A 22141-nucleotide genomic window follows, 5' to 3' on the forward strand; every position below is an offset into this window, starting at 1 on the left:
CTCGGATATATGTTCCCAGAAATCGCCTCATCTCGAGCGCACCAGACAATTCAATAAAGAGAATGACATATGTTTTATATACCTCTATACTGTTGATCTCCACGTGCATTCTAGTCAATTTTAGTAGCTCCCATGGGCCATTCAGCACAGGCAATAATCCCGATTCGCAGGGGCAGATGGGTCCGATCTCCGGACCATGACACCCCACGTGTGAGAAGCTTGACCGCTTGACTTTGGACCTTCAACTTCGACTTTCTATTTGCAAAGATTTCCACAGGTAAATTATGCTCATGTATTGAATGATAAATTCTTTGTTCGGTATCTTTTTTGTCCGATTTTGACCGATATTTGTGGCGTTGGTACCGTAGCAACCTGCATTCCTGAAAATATATATCGTAGTCACTTACCACAACAAGCAATGAAATCTATACTTACCTCGCAAATTGGCAAAGCCTATCTCGTAGCATCTCAGAAAATCTTCCCTAAATGTAATACTAGCCATAGCAAATCTTAAAGAGCCCCTTGTATAGAGAGTACACCGAAGTCTGGCCGCCCTATCATTCTGAGACTTTGACCTCACCTGGGCAATCTAAGTGGTCAGATTATCTGATACAATCTACGCCAGTTTCGGGTAAATACTACACAGAGCACCGAACGTCAAAGCACGAGTAGGAACTATTTGCTTACTGGCGCAGGATCATATAGAGCACCAACGCGCTTACGATGTATACCAGCAATGTCGACAATAGCAAGAGTACCAATAGTAAGCTAGTTGCTACATCAAAAGCGAAGACCCATCCGCCCCAAATTTTGTCAAAACGCCAAAGGTCGCATACGTGTACTCCGGTGTTTGTCCTGTTATTCTTCTTCAGCAATGTCCAACTCTTGCGACTGGAGTATCACTTCGAGACTTTAGTCCCGTTCTCCATCACATAGGCCTCCTGGATCACTGGCTTCCTGGCCAGCCCCATCCCCCCTAAAATACTGCAGATCTTCTCAGTAAAGGAACCTGCAAGGCTTTTGTCAGCAACAATTTATACAAGCGGCTTGGGAGGGTGGCTGATACGTGGACGGGTTGCGTGGTATAGATCGAGCCAGTTTTCTGTAGTCGATTTTCCGGAGAGATTAGGCGCAGGTAGTTTTGGATGTCTAAATAGAGAGCTATTGTCAGTAAGCTCGACGAAAAAGAGTAGTTCAGATACTTACTTGCGACGGCCGTAGGTCACAGCAAATAGTATCACCAGGAGGGAGAGAGGGATTCCTAGCCCCACGGCAAGGCCAACACCTAGGCCCACGTTTGCCATTTTCTGGGATTTGTGGGAAGGCTTTTGGCAATTCTAGGATGAAAAATATACGAGTACTTTGATTTAACCTGTGGGTAGTTCTAGTACGAAGAATAAGAAGAACTGAAGAAAAATAAGAGAATCGATGATATCACATTTAAAAGTATAGAGACAAGGCCGCGTAGATATAACGTTGTGACCCGCGTTTTTTGATTAGCTTCGGCACTTGAACGGAACTAAGTTTAGGTACATAGCTAGTATCCATGGATAGATTATGTTACTTTTCCATAGAAAATTCAAAGGTTCCAGAGCATAAGAGGAGACATATCAAGAATGGAAGCATAGTGCTTTGATGCGAGAAGCCATCGTTTATTATCCTACTAAATGAGATCTAGCTAGATAACCAAATAACCAAGCAAAAATTCATCCACACCAAGCATTATCCTATATCTTCGTGGCCAACGCACATACTGATACCTTTCATTCTGAGCCCAATAACATTGCGATAGTGTCACTTTGTGGGTGTGTTCTCCATAACATAGACCTCCGGAATACCCTGGCTCTTTTTGAAACCAAGAGCTTCAAAAAGATCGCAGAGTTTCTCAGTGAGAGTTTCTGATAACAAGTCGGTTAGTCAATACAGAACTCTAGGTAAATCGAGTTCGCGGAGATCTTACTTGGCCGGGTCGCGTTGTGTATTTTGATGTAGTTTTCAGCTTCCTCCTTGTTCATGTGTTGCGGTACATATGAATATCTAGTAGAATAAGGCACGTTTAGTTGTTTCTATTAGGCGGGAGTCGGCGAAAATCATACTTGCGACGAATCCACATGGCACACAAGAAAACCACAGCTACAGTTAGAGGGATGCCGAGGCCAAGAGGTAGCCCAATAGCAAGCCCCCGGTTGATAGCTGGTGGGCTGTTGTTGAAACCATTGTCAACTCTCGTAGAAAGGGCCTGGTACTTTGCGTTCATAGTATTGACCTCTGCACCGAGGATACCATGAAACCTGGCCGGCAGATCTCCAATTTCTCCTTTCCAGTGGGCGATCTCTGCGGTATTCTGATCGATCAGCGTAGAAAGAGCTTTAATATCAGCACGCAAGCGCTCGCTCTCTGCGCTAGCACCATCAACGTTTTTTAGAAGAGTCTGGACATCTGCGGTGCTTTGTGTATTGTTGCCCAGAGATATTCTCATATCAATGGCTTTGATTTTACTGTCCAATTCCTCGTACCATGATGACAGCTTGTTGAGTTTCTCGGTGTGGTTATTGAGCACCTCATCGGTTTCCTCCTCATCAGAAAACATGGAGTATATACTACCCATCTTGTAGTGAAACGATCAATGCGGGAATTCAGGTGCAGAATTCCTGACAAGATTGACCAAGTAAGGAAGGATAGGCAAGCATCTCAATGAGCTCACATTTACATGTAGAAGAGAAGTTAGAAGAAATATGCCCTGGGACTCTTCGTAACTCTACTTTTGCCCACATCTATGCACATACATATATGTAGGTACCGTAATCATTATGAGGTAAGGCACTTATCCCACATGAGCTACTCATAGGGGCCAAAGTAAACTCAGAACATTGAAAGAACAAACCACAAAAGATTAGACGTTGTCAACATTGGGCTGGAAGCTTGAGACTATGGCAGACGGCATCTGGATTGTCCGGGATTCGTCTAGCCTCCAAGGCTACGAACATCGATGTACGTATGTTGTAGTATGTACGGAGTAGATGCCCAGGAGCCAGGGGCAGGTTCCTGGAGCGCTGACTCAGCATCACCCGCTCCCCGGCCGGACACAAGTGGCTCTTCCGCATCGTTGTTGACTCGACCACAATCGCTTTTGCTTTGCTTGGTGCCTCGAGAGAACAGACTGTGTGGCTGTTTTCCCTCGGTGGGCAACTTCCAACGCGACAAGATCCAGGCTCCCCGCACATCAGCAACCCCCGCTAAAAAAAAAGTCACAAACGCGCAACATCAATATTGGACGGATACATGACGTCTTTGTTGACATCCACGGTTTCGAATCTCACTACACACTGCTCCCAGACGATTAAAAGGGATTTAGCTATACCCAACCCTGCGCTCATTCCCCTGCGACAGACTTTCAAGCCGCGCTCCTCGCGGAGTTCGCGCATCGGTGTACCCCTGTCACCACTTGCATCCCACGTCAGGACTCCGGCTTCCATACGCATCCATTGTTGACGAACATCTCCCGTGCATGGGTTAGAGAGAAAAGATGGCTCCAGGCGGCGGTGGAAATATTAAGGTGGTGGTGCGAGTGCGGCCTTTCAACAGTCGAGGTGAGTCGATATCGAGGGAGGGGTTCTCATTTGGACCTCAGGCTAACTAGACTGTCTTTGTACAGAGATCGAGCGAGGCGCAAAATGTATCGTGTCGATGAAAGGCTCCCAGACCGTGCTCACTCCTCCACCCGGCGCAGAGGACAAATCACGGAAGGGTGGAAAGGGCGCCGTCGAAGGGAACAAGGTCTTCGCCTTTGACCGATCATATTGGTCATTCGATAAGAATTCGTCAAACTTCGCCGACCAGAATGACCTCTTCGACGACCTGGGTTCTCCGCTTCTGGACAATGCCTTTGGGGGTTACAACAATTGTATCTTCGCCTATGGCCAGACAGGTTCGGGAAAATCATACTCCATGATGGGTTACGGCAAAGAATACGGTGTGATTCCACGGATTTGCCAGTCGATGTTCGAGCGCATCAGATCCATCCAGACGGACAACTCTTTAAATTGCACCGTCGAGGTGTCATACCTCGAGATCTACAACGAGCGGGTACGCGATTTGCTCAACCCGTCAAATAAAGGCAACCTGAAAGTCCGTGAACATCCTTCAACGGGTCCTTATGTCGAGGATCTGGCCAAGCTTGTCGTCGGATCCTTCGAAGAAATCGAGAACCTGATGGACGAGGGTAACAAAGCCCGAACGGTTGCCGCGACGAACATGAACGAAACGTCCAGTCGATCACATGCCGTTTTCACCTTGACTCTGACACAAAAGAGACACGACAAAGAGACTTCGATGGATACTGAGAAGGTGTCGAAAATCAGTTTGGTTGATTTGGCCGGTTCAGAAAGAGCTAACTCGACTGGAGCCACGGGTGCGCGATTGAAGGAGGGTGCAGAGATCAATCGCTCATTGTCGACGCTTGGTCGCGTCATTGCTGCGCTCGCGGATGTCTCTGCTGGCAAGACCCCTGCCAGCAAGAAGAAGAATGCATCCATGGTACCATATCGTGATTCGATTCTAACATGGTTGCTGAAGGATTCTCTGGGTGGAAATTCCATGACCTCCATGATCGCAGCAATTTCTCCTGCAGATATCAACTTCGACGAGACTCTTGGTACTCTGCGATACGCCGACTCGGCGAAACGAATTAAGAACCATGCTGTTGTGAACGAAGATCCGAATGCACGTATGATTCGTGAACTCAAGGAGGAACTGGCACAACTCCGATCAAAACTTGGAGGGGGAGTACCGCCGGGAGCAGCTGGCGCCGTGGGAGGTGCTGTTCCCCAGGAGTACTATCCCCCGGATACACCGCTGGAGAAACAGATGGTCTCCATCCAGCAGCCAGACGGAAGTGTCACACAGGTCAGCAAGGCAGAGATTGTCGAACAACTCAACCAAAGTGAGAAGCTCTACAAAGATCTCAACCAGACTTGGGAAGAGAAGCTGCAAAATACAGAACTTATCCACAAGGAGCGCGAAGCAGCTTTGGAGGAATTGGGAATTAATATCGAAAAGGGCTTCATTGGCATGAGTACCCCGAAGAAAATGCCCCATTTGGTTAATCTTAGCGACGATCCCCTTCTTGCGGAGTGTTTGGTCTATAACATTAAGCCTGGTACCACAACGGTTGGTCATATGGACCAGGGTCAAACAGTCGAGATCCGATTGAATGGATCCAAGATCCTTGAGAAGCACTGCACTTTCGAGAATGCGGATAATGTTGTCACCATTGTACCTGCCGAAGGTGCGGCTATCATGGTGAATGGCTTGCGGATCGACAAGCCCACACGACTCAAGAGTGGTTTCCGTATCATCCTTGGCGATTTTCATATTTTCCGATTCAACCATCCCCAAGAAGCCAGAGCCGAACGGGTCGAGCAGAGCTTACTCCGCCATTCAGTCACGACAAGCCAGCTTGGGTCGCCAGCTCCAAACAAAGCCCATGATCGAAATCTTAGCAAGGCAGGATCTGACGTAGATGCCGATTCGTCCAGGGCGGATTCACCCATGCCCTCGCAGCGTAGCCGGGAGTCGGACTGGTTCTTAGCCCGCAGAGAAGCTGTCAGTGCTATGGTTGGACCAGATCAAATCTCCAGTTTACCTGATGATGAACTGGACACACTGTTGGAGGATGTGCAGAAGGTTCGAGCCGGACGGCGTGGGCTGCCGGAGGAAGAAGATTCCGACTCCATCAGCTCCTTCCCCACTAGGGATAAGTACATGTCAAATGGGACCATCGACAACTTTTCCTTAGATACCGCTATAACCATGCCAAGCACACCTCGACAGAACGACGACGATGAAGTCAATGGCGTTGCATCACTCAACCAAGCTCGTCAATATATGCAGAAGCAGCTTGATCGCCGTAAGGAAGAGTATCAAGAAAAGCTCAAAACCGTGGGGGCTTCGTCTGATCCAGACTCGCCGGAGCTACGTACCGAGAAAGAGCGAATGGAGGACGCCCTGCGAACTGCTAAAGAGGAATTCGAAGAGCAACTGCGCAAACAAAAGGAGTCCTTTGAAACCCACATCCGAGATATGGGTAAGCCAGTCCCTCAGATTTTCGAAAATGGCTTTGCCAAGTTGGATGAACGTGAACTCGAAATCGCGCGATCAGTGTACGGCCACTGGTCCCAGCGAAATTACGTCCGGATGGCTGAGAAGATTCTGCAATATGCCTCTCTTCTGAAAGAGGCACAGATCATGAGCCATATCATGGACAAGCATGTGGTCTTCCAGTTTGCCATCGTTGACCATGGCCACAACATAGAGTCATCTTACGATCTCGTGCTGAATGGAATTTCCGGCGACGACGACATCATGCTTGATGAGGCCAAGAAGCCGTGTGTCGGTGTCCGAGTTATCGACTTCAAGCAGTGTGTGATTCACTTGTGGTCGATTGAAAAGCTCCAGCGTCGCGTTCAAGCCATGCGCCAATTGCACCAATACATCGACCGTCCCGACTACATCCAACACTTCAAACTTGACAATCCATTTTCTGAACCTTGCTCGCCCCAGTATTCTCTTATTGGTGATGCCGACATCCCACTAACGGCCGTGTTTGAAACCCGCGTGCAAGACTTCTCCGTTGAGATCACCTCGCCATATACCCAGAGCGTCGTCGGAATCGTTCGCCTCTCCCTCGAACCATCCTCCGCACAGGCGCCCTCTTCAACGTTGAAATTCAACGTTGTCATGCGGGACATGATCGGGTTCGCGGAGTGGGAAGGGTCTGATGTACATGCACAGTTATTTGTTCCAGGTATATCAGAGGAGGGAGGCGCAACTACAACTCAGATGATCAGAGGATTTGAGGATGGTCCGGTTCGATTTGAAAGTGTGCACAGCATGAGCTTGCCGCTGTCCAGTCCACGGACAGCTGCATTGAAAGTCTGTGTTTATGCTGGTGTGACGTCAGTTCATCTCGACAAGCTCCTTAGTTGGGATGATATGCGAGACTCAGCGGAGCCTTTACCGCAAAAGCGAACAACCCCTCGAATCGCCGAATCAGAATTTTACTCGGAAGAACGTCACGATGTCTTTGCGAGAATTCAAATACTAGAAATGGCAGAATCTGGTGAATACCTTCCCGTGGAGGTTGTTCAGAGCAACAGTCTCGATTCCGGGACATCCCAGCTTCACCAAGGATTGCAGCGCCGCATCTCGGTCAACATCACGTATAGCTCGACGGAGAGTCTTCCCTGGGATGATATCAACAACATCCGCGTTGGTTCTGTCCGTCTCCTCGATCCGTGGGGCAAGATCCCAGATCAGGACTTCCAGACTCCAGACGTCCCCTTGAAGTTTGTTCAAGATCCGACGGTCAGGGAAAATGCCGATGGAACCTCTCATGTTACAATTGTGGGCCAGTGGGACTCAAGTTTACATGGATCTCTTTTGCTGGACCGAGTGACCGCAGAAAAATACCGGGTACAGGTGACTGTCCGGTGGGATCTTGTATCCAGTCGTTTACAGAACCCGGTCGTCTTCGAGGCAGACCAGACAATCCAGATCCAAGGCCGTACTTACGTCCGTCAACAGTCAATGTTCAAGCAATTCTGGAATTCGATTCGTGTGGTGCACTCGACGACTCGCATGTACTCGTTGGTTATTCGGCCCATTTCAGCTAAGCGTGCTGCTGATCTCTGGCGTATGAACACACAAAATGACTATGTGAAAGGCGAGGAACTGTTGAACACATGGGCTCCTCGAAAAGTGTCTCTAGTACGAGACTACATTGCCAACCGCAAGCGCCGGCAGCGTGTGGCAGAGCTTCATGCTGCCCGAGGCGCTCTCAGCGCGGGCTGTCTCGTTCCATCCCTGGCTCGTAGTGGAAGGTCAACTCCAATGCGGGGGGCCGATCTCAATGAGCGCAAGTCCAAACTACTCCGGAAGTATCTTGATCTGTGGTCGCTCAAGCAGGACCCAACAGAAGCGATCCTCATCCGGAGCAACACCGAACCCCCTTCGGACGGAGCGGCGCATATAAAGCACCCGGATACCAACGGCCTCTCTGACAAACTTTCCCTCAAACCTCGTTTCACAGCCACCATCCAAACTCTCCCCAAAGCCCCCGACGCCTTAAAAACGGGGTACGTGCTTACGCCTGATGATACCAACAGCGTTTGGGTGCGTCGTTTCGTGGAGCTCCGCCGGCCGTACCTCCACATCTACTCGATCCCAGAGGGAGACGAGATCAACGCCATCAACCTGCGCAATGCGCGTGTCGACCATGCGCCCGACTTCGCAAGACTACTAGACGGCTCAGGAGCTGGAGCCGACCGTTCGCTGTCCGCCAAAGGCCGACCCAATGTGTTCGCAGTCTATGGAACCCAGAACACTTTCCTCTTCGCCACTCGCACCGAGGCACAAAAGGTGGAATGGATCTTGAAGATAGACGAGAGCTACTTCAACAGCAACAGCCCCAGACCCCCGCCAATGGCGGCTAATGATCCTTACTGGAATTTCCAACCAGTCGCGCGCAGACATGCCTGTGGACAAGCGTCGGCTTTGGGTCTTCATCCGTTCCATCTATTATGATATTACGGGTGTCAGTCTATCTTTTACCTTCTACTTTATTCTTTCGTTTCCCCATTTTCATGACCTGTTGAGATACCCCTTGAATATGTCGACTCTCTGTGGCACTCTCCCTCATATGTACATAATATTCCGATATAGTTGGGACTATAGATTCGACTGTGCGCAGTTTCTTTTTCGCTTTGGTGAAGCGCTTCGTTGCAGTTTGGCTTGCATTTCTACCTGATAGACCGGCATTATATAGTTCACCTAACGGTGTAGATGAATTGGACCACCCGCAGAGCCTGATATGTCAGTTTTTCTATCCTCATCAATTACCGACTATAATTAGAATTATTCCTGCACCATCAGTATCTCCTCCACATATGACACTGGGCGCATGAGCGTTGCCGTGGAAACAATCGGAGCTGAAAGTGACATCAACCCACGACAGACCATCTTCATCTCTTCTAGGCTGAGACCCCAGATGGAAATTTAAATTGAGGCTTAGACACTCAAGAGGGCAGAACTGGAATTGTTCCAGAAAGAATGTTCACTCAACGGCCTTCATTCCGCTACCTGGCCACCGGGGCCGTGGTGTCCTTGTTTATCCTTGCATTCCTCGTGCTCGGCACCGGCTCACCCTCGCTCTCATCACAATTTAATATAAAGACACAATCACGACCGCAGTATTGTGCCCCTCCCGTGAACTCTTCCGCTGGTTGGGAGTTTGTTGTTGAGCGCGATGGAAATAACCACGGTCTCTCCGAGGACCAGTGCCGCATTGCTTTCCCAAAGTTATTCGTTGAGATTGACAAGTCGTCTGCATTAAGAGAAAATAAGCTTGTTAGCTATAAGGAGCTCGATTCCAGAACTGTGGATGATGGTATGGTGCGGGGAATTATTGATCGAGGAGAGGTGAGTGAAACATTCGCCCTTGCGGACTTAGGAGGACTTGATTTAACATATTCCGTTCAGCTGTATATTGTCGACTACGCTCCCATGCCAGCCACAGCATCTCGAGCACGCGCCACGCTAAACTCCCTCCACCGCGCCCTTACAGCATTCCCAGACCGCCATCTCCTACCCAGCATTGAGTTCATCTTCACCACAGAAGACTTCGCAGAAGACACAACCGCCCCAAGTCCCATCTGGGCCTACTCTAAACGCGACTCAGACACTTCTGTCTGGCTAATGCCCGACTTCGGCTACTGGGCCTGGCCAGAAGTGCAGATCGGACCGTACCACGAAGTCCGCCGTCGCATTGCCGCAATCGACGACGGCGAAACCGCCGCAGACGGTACATACGTCCCGGGCCTGCAATTCCAGGAGAAGAAAAAGCAGCTCGTATGGCGCGGCAGTCTGGCAACGAACCCGCCCGTGCGCAGCAAACTCCTCAAGTCTGCCTTGGGTCGTAGCTGGGCGAGTGTGCGTATCATCGACTGGGACGATCAGAATGATATCCGCTTCAATCTTCTGCCTATTGAAGACCACTGCCGGTACATGTTCCTAGCACACACAGAGGGTCGGAGCTTCTCTGGTCGTGGGAAGTATCTTCTGAACTGCCGTTCCGTTGTTGTCTCCCATGCGCTTGAATGGCGCGAGGCGCATCATGCAGCCCTGGTATCGTCCGGCCCGGATGCAAACTACATCGAGGTTGACCGGGATTGGTCTGATCTCTCGCGCAAGATCGATTATCTGATTGATAACCCCGACATTGCGGAGCGTATTGCTAATAATGCCGTGCGTACTTTCCGTGATCGGTATCTTACTCCTGCAGCGGAGTCGTGCTACTGGCGTCAGTTGATTCGGCAGTACTCTGCTGCTTGTGATTTCGAGCCCGTTTTGTTCTCGACGGCCCGGGATGGGAAGACACTGCCCCGCGGTATTCCTTACGATACTTGGCTGCTTACGCATTGATGAGTACGGGATCATTCGCCTTGTTACGATTGTGTTTTTATATCGGTGTTTTCTTTTTGCGATATTCCCGGTTGGCGTTGAGGTCAATGACCTAGATGATGTTTTTTCCAATTTGTACATGAAAGATGGGTTTACTGTTTACGATTGATCATAATGCACATTTTATTCTGTGAAACAAGTACAGTTTTGCTATATTTCGATAGTCCCCTTTAAGTCGAAGGATCGATGGCTAAATATACATCCACACTTCGCAACGCCGTCGTCAAATCAGTATGGAAAAACGGCCGAGCTGAACTCTCGAACATTGAGATACCCGACGCTTGAGCTGATACAGACATTTCCATCCCCTTCTCTATATCTGAGGACCCATCGGAAGATACTTCCTTTCCAGGAGTCTTCTCGCTCGCATCATGTAATGGCGCAGAGCCAAAGCCTGCCGCACTTAGCGCACGCTTAGTCCATCGATTCTTGATATTGGCAAAATGCCACTGCACAGCAACAGGCGTAGACCGACGATCCAGCTGGGTGCGTATATCCATCAAACTCTGGATACATGTCACGTCGACGTTATTGACAGCCGAGAAATCAAGAATGACAGCTCGGAGTATCGGCAAATGCGAATCATCCGTACTGGAAGAGACCGGCTCGTTCCAGGGACGATCGCCCTTTTTCGCATATATCTCTGCATTCGTCCCGCGGGTGTGCTTGTAAATTGTTTGCACGAGGGTATCGAAGTAGTGATTTGCGTTGGGGTAGTTAAAGCCTTCGGCGAAGCGGTAGACGAAGACGCCTGGGCGTGGTCTTTCGATTTTGATGGATGGGTCGGGTTTTTGTTCGTCCATGGGTAGGTAGAGAGGGATTTGGTTGTTTTCGTCGTTTATCCAGGTTTGGCCGAGGAATTGGCCTGGTGCTCTTGCGTGTCGGAATAATAGGACTGCGACGGAGATGCAGACGGTTGCGTAGATGCTGTTTGGGACTGTGCTGAACAAGGCCACGATTAGACCCACGGCGAAGATGACGGCGTCTAGGGGTGCGATGAGCCAGAATTGGTAGATCGTGTTAGGTGGAACGATCAGGTCTCCCACTGCGTGGATGATCACGGCTGATAGGGTTGCTTTGGGGATATAGTAGAGGCCGGATGTCAGAGTGTACATGGCGATTAGGACGACGATGGCGGTTATAATTCCGGTGAAGGGGGAGCGTGCGCCCGACTTGGATTGAATGGCCGAGCGTGAGAAAGCGCCTGTCGCTGGGAAGGCACCGAGGAAAGGACCGAGAAGGTTGGTGATGCCGATGGCGATAAGCTCTTGCGAGGGGTCGATTGTGTAGTTATTGACACGGCCGAATGTTTTCGCCACGGCAATGTGCTCGATGAGGAGACAGATCACGCAGGCGGGTAATTGGGAGACGATGAGCTTGATGACATCGGCTTTGAGTACGGGAACGCCCGCTTGGTCGAAGCCCTTGGGGACATTTCCAACCAAAGCAAAGGCGGGATTGTCGCGGCGATGCTGGTTGATGCCAAGACTGATAAGAGCGAAAAGAGCGATGATGAACACTGTGCGCAAAGCGCCAAGGAAGAAGAAGATCTTGGCAAAGCTTGGTTTCTTCTCGGCGCCATAGTTGAAGCCGGATCGGAGGGCGTATAAAGCCGCCAGGGCGATAAGACCCATGGCAGCATCGTATCCTTGCGCGGTGGGAAGATACTTCAGCGTGTCGATGATTATTCGATAAGATGGAGCGCTCGTGTCAATGTTCCCTGTCTGGCCCAGCAGTCCTTTGACTTGTCCTGAGCAGATACTTATAGCAGAGCCGACCATGAAAGCTGTAATTGCTGGAACGGGGATAAAGTCAATGATGAAACCTAGCCGTGCTAGGCCCATAAATGCGATGATCCCTCCGCAAAGTATAGTGATTGATAGAGCGATGTGCAGAGCTGGGATCTCGGGGTGGACCTTTTGAACATCGACGATAATGCCGCCGAGGACTGTTGATATGGTAGCTACGGGCTGTGTAGTTGATATGTTAGCTCATGCAAGTACCGGATAAGACACTACCTGGCTAACTTACTCCTATCGTGATATCTTTGGAAGTTGCAAACAACCAGTAGATAACAACGCCGATGAAAGATGTATAGAGCCCATATTGCACAGGAAGATTCGCCAGCTTGGCGTATCCCATACTCTGGGGCACCACAACAGCCCCAACCGTTATTCCTAGGCCAGTTAGCACGGACAGGACTCAGGTCAACAAAGGCACTTACCTGCAACCAGATCTCCCAGAAACCATTGGATGTTATAGTGTTGGATCCATTTCGTGAAGGGCAACAGCCTCACAAAGTATTGTCCAACTTGCTGTCCGGAGGGAATGCCGTCGCTTAACCATTCTCGAACAGTTGGATCTGCCTCGTGAGGAAGTGCCCTTTTATCGCGTATATTGGGAGGATCTCGTAAGCCAAGCACCTTCTTGACAAGGGCCGTCCTCATATTGATTGATGCAAAAAAATAACCAGCAAAATGGCGGAAAACGCAAAACCTATTTGGCACAGCGGAAATCGTTATTGGCACACCAGTCTAACGCGTTTAGGGTTATCCCTTGGCCGACTTTTCAATACAAGTGCCATTTATGTTCATGGTACTATAATAAATGGCACTTGTATTAAAAAGCGGGCGCGCCAAGGGATATTATTTCCAAAGGGGTTAGACCGCTGTGCCGATAGCGATCTCTGCCGTGCTAACAATAGTATTTACGTGCCTGTGCCTGTGGTTAACAGTTAAGCTTATTGCATAACCTAACCTTGGAAGAGCCATGAGGAATTATACTTCATACATCAGTAATTGCGTTCGTATTGGCCTACAAATGAACTCTAAGCTTGCACGTAATTCAACATCTCGCACGAAGTAGATCGATATCGGGTCGTGTTGCAGATAAAGTGGAATGTGGCTAGAGCATCTTTTGGGAACCGAGTATTGTCGCGTGACCATTAGTATGTTTTGGGAAACTGAAGCCCACAAATGGTGCTAAGCACTCGCTAGTCTAGGGAAAGGATTGGCACGGTGGAGCCGTATCATCGTTGATCCAAAGGTGTCGACAGGGGCGCATCGCGGTATACAGAGAGTATACAGAGCCCCTTGCACTCTCAAGTATGGGGAGAATACTCCGTGGCACCCGTGCCAAAATGTCACGGTCAAAGGTTCCTTCTTGAATGTTGAAGCATATTAGGGTCGTACTCCGTACATACATTGTCTAACCTTTTCTCCCGAGAATGTGGGTCACACTCCGAGACATACCAGAATTTATGTGTGAAGGAGAAAAGACCCTATAACATGGTCTAGTGGCTTTTCACAGTGACGTTTAACACGCGACTTGGTACGAGTACATGATTTATAGAGAGATACCTTGGGGTGTGTCTCACGAGCAGCTCTAACTGCTTGTTGATGTCGATACCTGAGACCTGAAACGTTCTATAACGATCCTGTAACGAACTTGGTCATGCATAGGGGCACCATACACTCGGCCGAGGCTAGGATGATAGTCGCTCTCTCGTATTTGGCTCACGAACATTCGACAGATATACTTCATCATCTGCGAAAGTCGAGGTGAAATCTTGAGTGGGTGCCGATAGGGTCACGCTCAGACTTCCCCAAACACTGCGGAAGTCTCTTGTAGTTTGCCAGTCTTCTGGTCCCAGATATTCCAGAAGATGAGATAAGTCTTAAGCCTTGAACAAGCCAAATGGGAGGCTTATTTGTGGGGCGCCACACGGACCAAAATTTAGCCTAAGCCCAAACCGAGTAGCTCTGGTCGCGTATGCGGAACATACGATAATGTCAAACTGGGATATGGCCCTCCCTAGGCCCTAAACAGGAACCCTGGTTTTTCTTATTATCTAGTGGAATAAAGCCGTATCTTACTCCAACAGATAACGGTGCTACATAGTGGAGTCTAGGGCCTAATATATGTACCACTTCGGCGATAATCCGAGTGTTATAATCTTTTGGCCTAGCGATTAATTGCTCTTATACATACTGTAACTAATCACTTAGATGCCGTGTAACTTGGCACTGGACCTGGACAGCGCCCTCTAGGGCTGGAAATCCCCTGGACCTCGGAGAAATACCTTGCCAAGCCCGGATCACGTGATCTGAGGTACGAATGTTCTTGGCACGTGTTCTTTCCTTTTTAGGGGTTGTCGAAAAGTGCCAGGAGGGTTGGAAGAGACCAGGCCAAGTTGATTAACCCTATCATTCGGTCGAAAACATCGGACAGAAAAATATACAATCTTCCACACTAGTGCGTATTGCACTTTGAGACGGCGGGGGGCCGTTTTCTTGGGACATATTTTGAGCAGACTAGCTCTCGATCATTAATCGTGTTGAGATGGTTGCATAAATGGTGTTCAAATGTTGAATGGTGATATTTTCTATCCACACGAGCTTAGGAATATACTGACTCGCCAAGATTGGGTTGAAATAAACATCCGCTGATCTGTCCGTGGATCGGCCCATTTGTCACGTTTTCTCTCTCCTTATGTTGACTTCTCTGATGATTGAGATAATCGGTAAAATCAACCATATAGCCTTTGTTTTCTGTGCTTCCGAACTGCCTGATCTTAGGTTTAGCCTGGCCGAGCCAAGCAACGCCCACTATAGCCGTGATGAATTCCCCCGCATTTGCACCTGTGCCTGTGGCTGAATCCTTAACATTCTTGTTTTCATTTGCTGACGAAGTTTAGCCGAAGAGTCCGGCTGTACTTATGTGAATCCCTTAGCTTCAATCGCCGAGGAGTCAGATTTTAGGCTGGTTACAGAATACATGGATCTAGTTGATGATGGTCTGGACTACCGCTAAGACTTAGTGGGAAAGGAATCATGGTCCGTATACAGCATATGATTAGTGCAATCGGGACAAGTGAGTAGGGGCTAAATGGGTCGCTGGCTAAATTGAATCAAGACATCCAGCAACATGAAACTGTTTTGAAACGAGCCCCACATCCTCCTGGGTATAAATGGGAGGTCTTCTCCTGAACAATTCCCCGAGACAAGCAACTCAGTTCAATTCCTTCTTCTTCCTCAATTACCAACGACATCTGACTCTTCACCATGGTCTCTTTCTCAAGCCTCTTCGTGGCTGCCTGTGCAGCTGTGACTGCCTTTGCGCTCCCTAATGAGTTGGAGAAGCGGGCCATCACCTCGAACGAACAAGGAACCAACAATGGTTACTTCTATTCCTTCTGGACCAACGGTGGTGGCAGTGTCTCCTACAACAACGGTGCTGCAGGCCAATACAGCGTTAACTGGAAAGACTGCGGATCTTTCACCTCCGGCAAGGGCTGGGCTACTGGCAGCGCCCGGTAAGTCGAGTCCACCTAGTAATATCTTGGTAAATATACTTATAAGTTAACCTTAGGAACATCAACTTCTCCGGCTCTTTCAACCCCTCCGGAAACGCTTACCTTGCTGTCTACGGGTGGACCACTAGCCCCCCTGGTTGAGTATTACATCATGGAGAACTACGGCGAATACAACCCCGGCAGCAGCATGGCCCACAAGGGAACCGTGACCAGCGATGGATCCGTCTACGATATCTACGCCCACCAGCAGGTGAACCAGCCTTCCATCGTCGGAACTGCCACCTTCAACCAGTACTGGTCCATCCGCCGGAACAAGCGCAGCAGCGGAACTGTCACCACTGCGAACCACTTCAACGCTTGGTCTAGGCTTGGAATGGGTCTCGGCTCCCACAACTACCAGATTGTCAACACCGAGGGTTACCAGAGCAGTGGATCTGCTTCCATCACTGTTTCCTAAATGTGAAAAGCCCTGCAGTGGCTTCATGCGAAATGTCCACTTGGTTTTGGGAAGGTTGCCGGGGAAGCTATCGTGAACCTGTCAAATCTACATGGAGCAAATGGTTGTACCGATACTTTGCCCATGATGCGATTCATGGGGCATTCAACTCATTAGGCTTCTATTGGATAGCTTTTTCGGAATGGATTCATTTTTAGGCCCGGTAATGCGAATTCCTAGGAATATTCTAGTCCCAGTGCGTTTTTGCCCCTTCGTAGATTTTGGCTTACTAGTTTGTGACAAGTCTAGAGTAAGGTATAATATTGTGGAAAGAGATAAACGTGCATGATGGAGACGAGACTGGAATTGAAGAAGACAAAGTCCTAAATATCTTTGCAGTTGGTCACTCGCGCCCCCCCACGTATAGCCACCGAATTCCCGCCCTGGCTTCTTGCACTGAACAATCAGAAAGCGCTTGCGGGTATTGCCAACGTATGTGCACTTGGAAACCCGAAAAACCACGTGAGTCAGATTGGAGGCTGTGACTGTCTTGGGCGCAAGTAACATAACCGTCGCGGATGTCTCCTGATGGCCATGCAAAGCCTGACGGCGGTTTTCTGGCATCAGAGAAGAAATTCTCGATAAATATAGAACCTGCATCTGTGCACAGTACAGGTAGGGTGACCAACATATGTCCGTATTGGGAGACGTGACCGGGGGATGTGTAAGCCCACGCGACGACTTCTTCTGTGGTCCATCCCGGTTCCGCTGGGAACATCGTTTTGCATAACCCGCTTAACCATCGCCCTTGTGAAGAAGGGCTTGCGGTCTCTTGCTGAACATTGGAGACCGTTCTGAGCAAATGCCTTGACTTCAACTAAGACATGCATTTCCCCATCGGGATCTACCAGATCACCGTCGACAATTGCTTGTATTCATCCTTACCGATATGCAAATTGAGATGATCCTGGATACTGTCCCATTTTAACTCTGTCGGAAGTAATAAGCAGATTGTGTATAGGAAATTGATGAAGCTCATATTGACCTTTGCTTCATGCGTTGGCCTCCTGGCTTCGGAATTGCCAAACGGCTTCTTTGCTCCAATGGAAGTCACTAGCGCCGTGGAACCTCCAGCATTCTCCGTTTCCCTGCTCTCTAGAGTTAGGTTTTGTAACCTCCTTGTGATCCCCTCTAGTCGATACGCTTGAACGCAGCGCATGACTTTGCATTCGCTGCCATGCCAGTGGTAGTTGGCAGTTAGCACAGCCACGAAACAACCTGAAGGAACAGTTGTGAATGCCATACTGCCGTGACTCATGATATCGCAAGCATGTCTTGTGTCGGATGCCTTAGACATGATCCACCGGCTGTATCATCGCAAACTCGACATGCCGGTCTTCTGGAAGCGGTGCCTGCACGCGAGCAGGGACGCGCGCAATAGATCGCGTGGGAATGGCCACTTGAGCGGCCGCGTAAACCACTCAATGGGCTGCGTGGGGACGCTTCGCATGCATCGAGTTGGGTACGGTGAGGCCCATGCAAGATGGGATCTTAACTTTCTTGGAATCAAAGTCCAGACGGAAGCCCTCGTGGCCCATCACATCCGTCCCAATTAGCAATTTCGCCTTGAGGTTCTCGACTAAATGTGCCTCAATGCGGATGCACGCTGCGTTATCCGGACCACGAAAGAAAGTGTCAAATGACACGAACGCAGATGACAGGTGTCGGGAGCCAATACCGGCCACTGGCACTAGCGTACACTTTTGTAACGGAAGATCAAGGGATTTAGCGAGTTCCGCATCAATGATGGTCATAACACAGCCAGTGTCGAGACAGGCGACGAGCAACTTCTGCTGGCTTGTCAGGCCGACGACGGTCGATGCGGACCGCCAGGCTTTGTACGCCATGCCCGGGTGGGCGATGCGAGGCCTGTCAGACTTTATGATAGGCAAATCGGGGGTAAGTGATCCACCTCAATGGGATGACTACCGCTGGCACTTGGGCTACGATGTACCACACACTTGCCCTTATTTCGGGATGAAATGGGCAACGGGACAGACCCAGAGCACACTCTCCGTAGAGGCTTCAGGTAAAAGCATGAAAGTATCAGGGGTTGGAGCGATACCTTCGCCTTCTTCCTCCTCCAAGGACGCGAGCGGCCTCAGGGTTGGCCTTGACTGCACCGGCATCCCTGTCTGCTTGATATATTTGACATCAGCCGTGATCAATCCAAAGCTCTATAGGTGTACCGTAAAAGGTGCGGCAAACACGGATGAACCACTAGTTCCTCGCAATACAAGGCTTCATCATCAACATCGAGATGCTCGAGATCAGGGGAAATCCCAGCATGATCTAAAGTCACGGCACAAGGTGTACCATGTTTTCACACGGCTAGTGGGAGTGAGCGTCAAGGAATGGATAACACGTGAAAAAACATCGGCAATAAGCAGAATAAACCAAGGAATCAGAGGAAACTCTTCAATTGACATAATCGCAATAGGACTTACTTTGCGCCCCAGCCGGCACTTCATCTTCATGCGCTCTTTTAGCGCTCGCTTTTGGGGGGGTCAACTAGACGCCACGCCAATGCCCTGCTGTTCAGAGGGATGAATTTGAAGATGTGGGACAACAAGACGAAGAAGAAGAAGAAGAGAAAGAAAGAATTAAAAGAAAAAATATCCTCGCAAGGGTATCGCACTGACACGTAATGTGTTTGATCTATAACATGGAGTAGCGGTTTAGCGGTTCGCAGAGAGGTGGCTAATATTATTAGCATGGGCCGTATATGAAAGCGAGAGCCGCGATATCTTGATCCCTGGGATACGCTGGGAGAATCGGTAAGGAATTCGAGAATGAAGAAGAGAATGGTAGATGACGAAATGACGAAGGTCCACGGGTGGAAGGGGATGTGAGGATAGAAGAATCAGAAGGAAAGGGCCCCTGGGGAAGGGAAAGTGAAGGAGAGAAGGTGCGAGTCGATGGTTCATTGGGTAGTAGTTATATGTGCCTTCGATTGGTTTTCTTCAAATGTCTCTTGATGTATCTTTCAGATATTTAAGTAGAAACTCTCTGCTCATTTGGCTTCTTCTCTTTGCTTTCACCCTCACTGCCCAACATCTGCACTCTAAGCTTGACCTTGCCTGCCTACAGTTCTGACATCTTTTTCTCTTTCATTTCACCTCTCCCTTCACTTTATTTGTACTTCTCAACCTTCCTCTACATACACTCTAATCTCAGCCAATCTCTAGAGTCGAGGGTGAGCTCTGGAATAACCAATTTTTAGTGCTGCCGTCCGAACAAGTATGGTATCTTAGGACGAAGTAACTATCACGAAGACCGTTGCTCTTGTTAGGCAAGCCCTAGGAAATCAGGCTCGGATTATGCTGCCCCTCGATGTACCTACCTAGGTAGTCTGCATGTACCTAGTCTGAGAAGGTTGCTACAGCTCTTTCGGGTTTGACAGAAATGATAAAGGGAGCAATCGTTACCCCGGGACGAGCTAATCAGCAAGCTAAACCGAGACTGATAGGTAGACGGGTCAGATGAGAAAGCAACCTAGTCCACCATCGTATTCCCAAACTCGAGGTCCACAAGGGAGGCCCCAAGACATGGCGGTCTGTTGGTGGTGTGGGCAGTCTGGTGATATCGCCCCAACCTTGCCAGTTATGTATGTGACAAATTGCTAATTTTGATCGGGTGATCATAACATTGCTGTTAGGTGGGCATCGATGTACACTGCCTTCGCTTAGATGGAAGCAACAATGCGAGTTTCAAAGGAAATGACTTGGGAAACAGTATCACCACTGACAACCATTCCGTCCGGCTGCCTGTGCCACAGGGAGCTAGTTAGCCCTCCCAGAAATGCGCTCTGCCTGCTTGAAACGAAGCTCTTGATCAATCCCCACTATAAAAGCCACCAAAAGCAGAAGGATTGTTAACAGGGTGTTCATTTCCTTGGAACAGCGTCGACCTAGAAAACAAGAAAACCAGGGTATCTAGCAAAATCAGCCAAGCAAATCATCCCAGCAAATCATCCCAGCAAATCATCCCAGCAAATCAATTGCCACACATCCTTGGAACATTTGCAACGGTGTTTCCTTGTGGAAAAGGCCGTGCCCATTTTAGAAGCAAGTTTAACTTCTCTAGGAAGTCTTTTCGGTCAACTATATCAAAGTATTTTTCCCCGTAAGCAGGCACAGCAATCATATGTCCTAGATCTAGGAGCTCCGAGAATTGAACATGAAGCTTGCCGTCAAAATAGGATTGGAATATACGGCATCCGCCAAATTTGTCCATCAGAAATACTAAACGCTAATGATATCCATAGATATTAGTAAAAGACTCACAATACCTTAGGTAAGAAGGAAAGACTAACCGGGAAAGTAAAGTAGCACACGTCGGACCGATTCTTATCCAACCTTTTCCGATCAACTTCGGTCATTTCTTCATAGGTTAATGCAGCGATCGCAAAGAGCTCCATCGAAGAAGGCCGTTTATCACCGCATTTCTCCTGGTTAGAGACGGAGAACCCGACTATTGAGCGCTGGTGGCCCTTATGCTTATGGCAGCTTAGTGAATCTAGAGGAAACTCCAGCTTCTCGGTATCTGTGCTTTCAAAGTCGGGAAATTGTCGGCGTCCACATCCAATGGAATAACATCCAAGGAAATATGTGTCACTAGTGTGTAAGTTAGTATTTAAGAGATATAAGATACTTTATCCACTTACCGGTCTACTACCCATCCGAGGCTAGAAATCCTAGAAGACTATTAGTAATAAGTTTATAGTTAAAGGTCAAAACGTATACAAACCCTTCATAGTGAAATTCGTCAAATGAATGACCACTCCCTATAAAGGTAAAATAGTTATATTCATCGGCCACCATGTCTGGGAACATGACTGTCTCGAATGACTCAAGAGTCATAGGCTGGAAGTCGCGACGACCTGGCACTTCAGACCCGCTTGCGAACTCCATGAAGGGTGAAGCTGCTGGATCCGAATCGAGAACATCTGGAAAATCAACCCGAGGTAGGAAATAGCTTATAACCGATGGCGATGAAATTGTACCAGTGCGGATATCAAACTGATGAAAATCGACTCCGAGGTCTGAAAGCTGCTCGTCTGTCATAGGAAGCTTCCTATTCTCGCGAAGGGTATTATAGATCCGTTCCATTGTTCGAAACTAGTTTTTACAGTAGTTAGATCTTGGAGAGTAGGAGAAGTAGAGAGTAGAGGGGAGGGTAAGAATATATATATAAAGATACACCTAGGTAGCGATGGATGTTTGCCGCTTTCCAAATAGGTCATGTCATGTGAATTTCGGCTATTCAATCACGTTTTCCTGACCGAATTTTTACATGAAAAGTTCAACTAGGATTGATGACACTAATAAACCAGCCTACCTAGGTCCACGGATGGATGCGTTGAGCGATTACCAAATCCACCTTGGAAGCTATCGGAGCTGTGTCCAGCCCCGGTGCCGCTTGTATACCGTGGAACACTTCCATGGTTCTTCTCCATTCTCTAAGAGTTTACGAGCCTTTGCTTTCGTTCGTTTCCACCACACTCTAACCAACTGAGTTATGGAACCCAGTTATATTTGAAAGCCGAACCCCGTGGTTAGGCGCTCTGCGCAATAAGAGAACGCTGGAATATAAGAGCAAATAGGGGCAACCATTAGATAAACCAGAGACCAGAAGCTGGCACGTCGCCGTATTTCAGGATGTCCTGAAAGAGGGAGTGAAGGGCTGTAATGCACTTGGCAAAGACTACATATACAAGCTGCACCTTGTGTTGGATTATGTTGTACGTCCACCGCAACATATGGATTACCGAGTCCATTCCAAGGCTCCAACCTTCCAAGGTTGGTTACCTA

The 22141-nt window shown here is 48.8% G+C and overlaps 9 protein-coding genes across 9 annotated transcripts; 3 read left to right on the plus strand and 6 right to left on the minus strand.

Moving 5' to 3' along the window:
• Positions 1-1034: 1034 nt before the first annotated feature.
• Positions 1035-1304, minus strand: N7489_008195 (uncharacterized protein; the record flags this gene model as incomplete). Its single annotated transcript, XM_056713945.1, has 2 exons — positions 1035-1149; positions 1207-1304. 2 exons carry the CDS (start codon positions 1302-1304, stop codon positions 1035-1037), a joined length of 213 nt encoding a protein of 70 aa, XP_056567660.1.
• A 490-nt stretch (positions 1305-1794) lies between these two features.
• On the minus strand, positions 1795-2608 carry N7489_008196 (uncharacterized protein; the record flags this gene model as incomplete). Its single annotated transcript, XM_056713946.1, has 3 exons — positions 1795-1898; positions 1961-2037; positions 2097-2608. 3 exons carry the CDS (start codon positions 2606-2608, stop codon positions 1795-1797), a joined length of 693 nt encoding a protein of 230 aa, XP_056567661.1.
• A 356-nt stretch (positions 2609-2964) lies between these two features.
• On the minus strand, positions 2965-3482 carry N7489_008197 (uncharacterized protein; the record flags this gene model as incomplete). The annotated part of the gene is made up of 2 exons (XM_056713947.1): positions 2965-3236; positions 3257-3482. 2 exons carry the CDS (start codon positions 3480-3482, stop codon positions 2965-2967), a joined length of 498 nt encoding a protein of 165 aa, XP_056567662.1.
• Positions 3483-3526: 44 nt separating this feature from the next.
• On the plus strand, positions 3527-8583 carry N7489_008198 (kinesin-3 motor protein uncA; the record flags this gene model as incomplete). The annotated part of the gene is made up of 2 exons (XM_056713948.1): positions 3527-3590; positions 3656-8583. The coding sequence occupies 2 exons, from the start codon at positions 3527-3529 to the stop codon at positions 8581-8583; spliced, it is 4992 nt and encodes a 1663-aa protein (XP_056567663.1).
• A 525-nt stretch (positions 8584-9108) lies between these two features.
• Positions 9109-10479, plus strand: N7489_008199 (uncharacterized protein; the record flags this gene model as incomplete). The annotated part of the gene is made up of 1 exon (XM_056713949.1): positions 9109-10479. The coding sequence occupies one exon, from the start codon at positions 9109-9111 to the stop codon at positions 10477-10479; it is 1371 nt and encodes a 456-aa protein (XP_056567664.1).
• A 209-nt stretch (positions 10480-10688) lies between these two features.
• N7489_008200 (SLC26/SulP family anion transporter) lies at positions 10689-12965 on the minus strand (the record flags this gene model as incomplete). The annotated part of the gene is made up of 3 exons (XM_056713950.1): positions 10689-12488; positions 12550-12695; positions 12743-12965. 3 exons carry the CDS (start codon positions 12963-12965, stop codon positions 10689-10691), a joined length of 2169 nt encoding a protein of 722 aa, XP_056567665.1.
• A 2616-nt stretch (positions 12966-15581) lies between these two features.
• Positions 15582-16289, plus strand: N7489_008201 (glycoside hydrolase family 11 protein; the record flags this gene model as incomplete). The annotated part of the gene is made up of 3 exons (XM_056713951.1): positions 15582-15832; positions 15889-15948; positions 16016-16289. 3 exons carry the CDS (start codon positions 15582-15584, stop codon positions 16287-16289), a joined length of 585 nt encoding a protein of 194 aa, XP_056567666.1.
• A 1460-nt stretch (positions 16290-17749) lies between these two features.
• Positions 17750-18175, minus strand: N7489_008202 (uncharacterized protein; the record flags this gene model as incomplete). The annotated part of the gene is made up of 1 exon (XM_056713952.1): positions 17750-18175. One exon carries the CDS (start codon positions 18173-18175, stop codon positions 17750-17752), a length of 426 nt encoding a protein of 141 aa, XP_056567667.1.
• A 2149-nt stretch (positions 18176-20324) lies between these two features.
• On the minus strand, positions 20325-21439 carry N7489_008203 (uncharacterized protein; the record flags this gene model as incomplete). The annotated part of the gene is made up of 4 exons (XM_056713953.1): positions 20325-20579; positions 20644-20944; positions 20995-21024; positions 21078-21439. The coding sequence occupies 4 exons, from the start codon at positions 21437-21439 to the stop codon at positions 20325-20327; spliced, it is 948 nt and encodes a 315-aa protein (XP_056567668.1).
• Between the last annotated feature and the right edge of the window lie 702 nt (positions 21440-22141).

Source organism: Penicillium chrysogenum (assembly GCF_028827035.1).
Source record: "Penicillium chrysogenum strain IBT 35668 chromosome Unknown utg000004l_segment0_segment0, whole genome shotgun sequence".
Lineage (NCBI taxonomy): Eukaryota > Fungi > Ascomycota > Eurotiomycetes > Eurotiales > Aspergillaceae > Penicillium > Penicillium chrysogenum.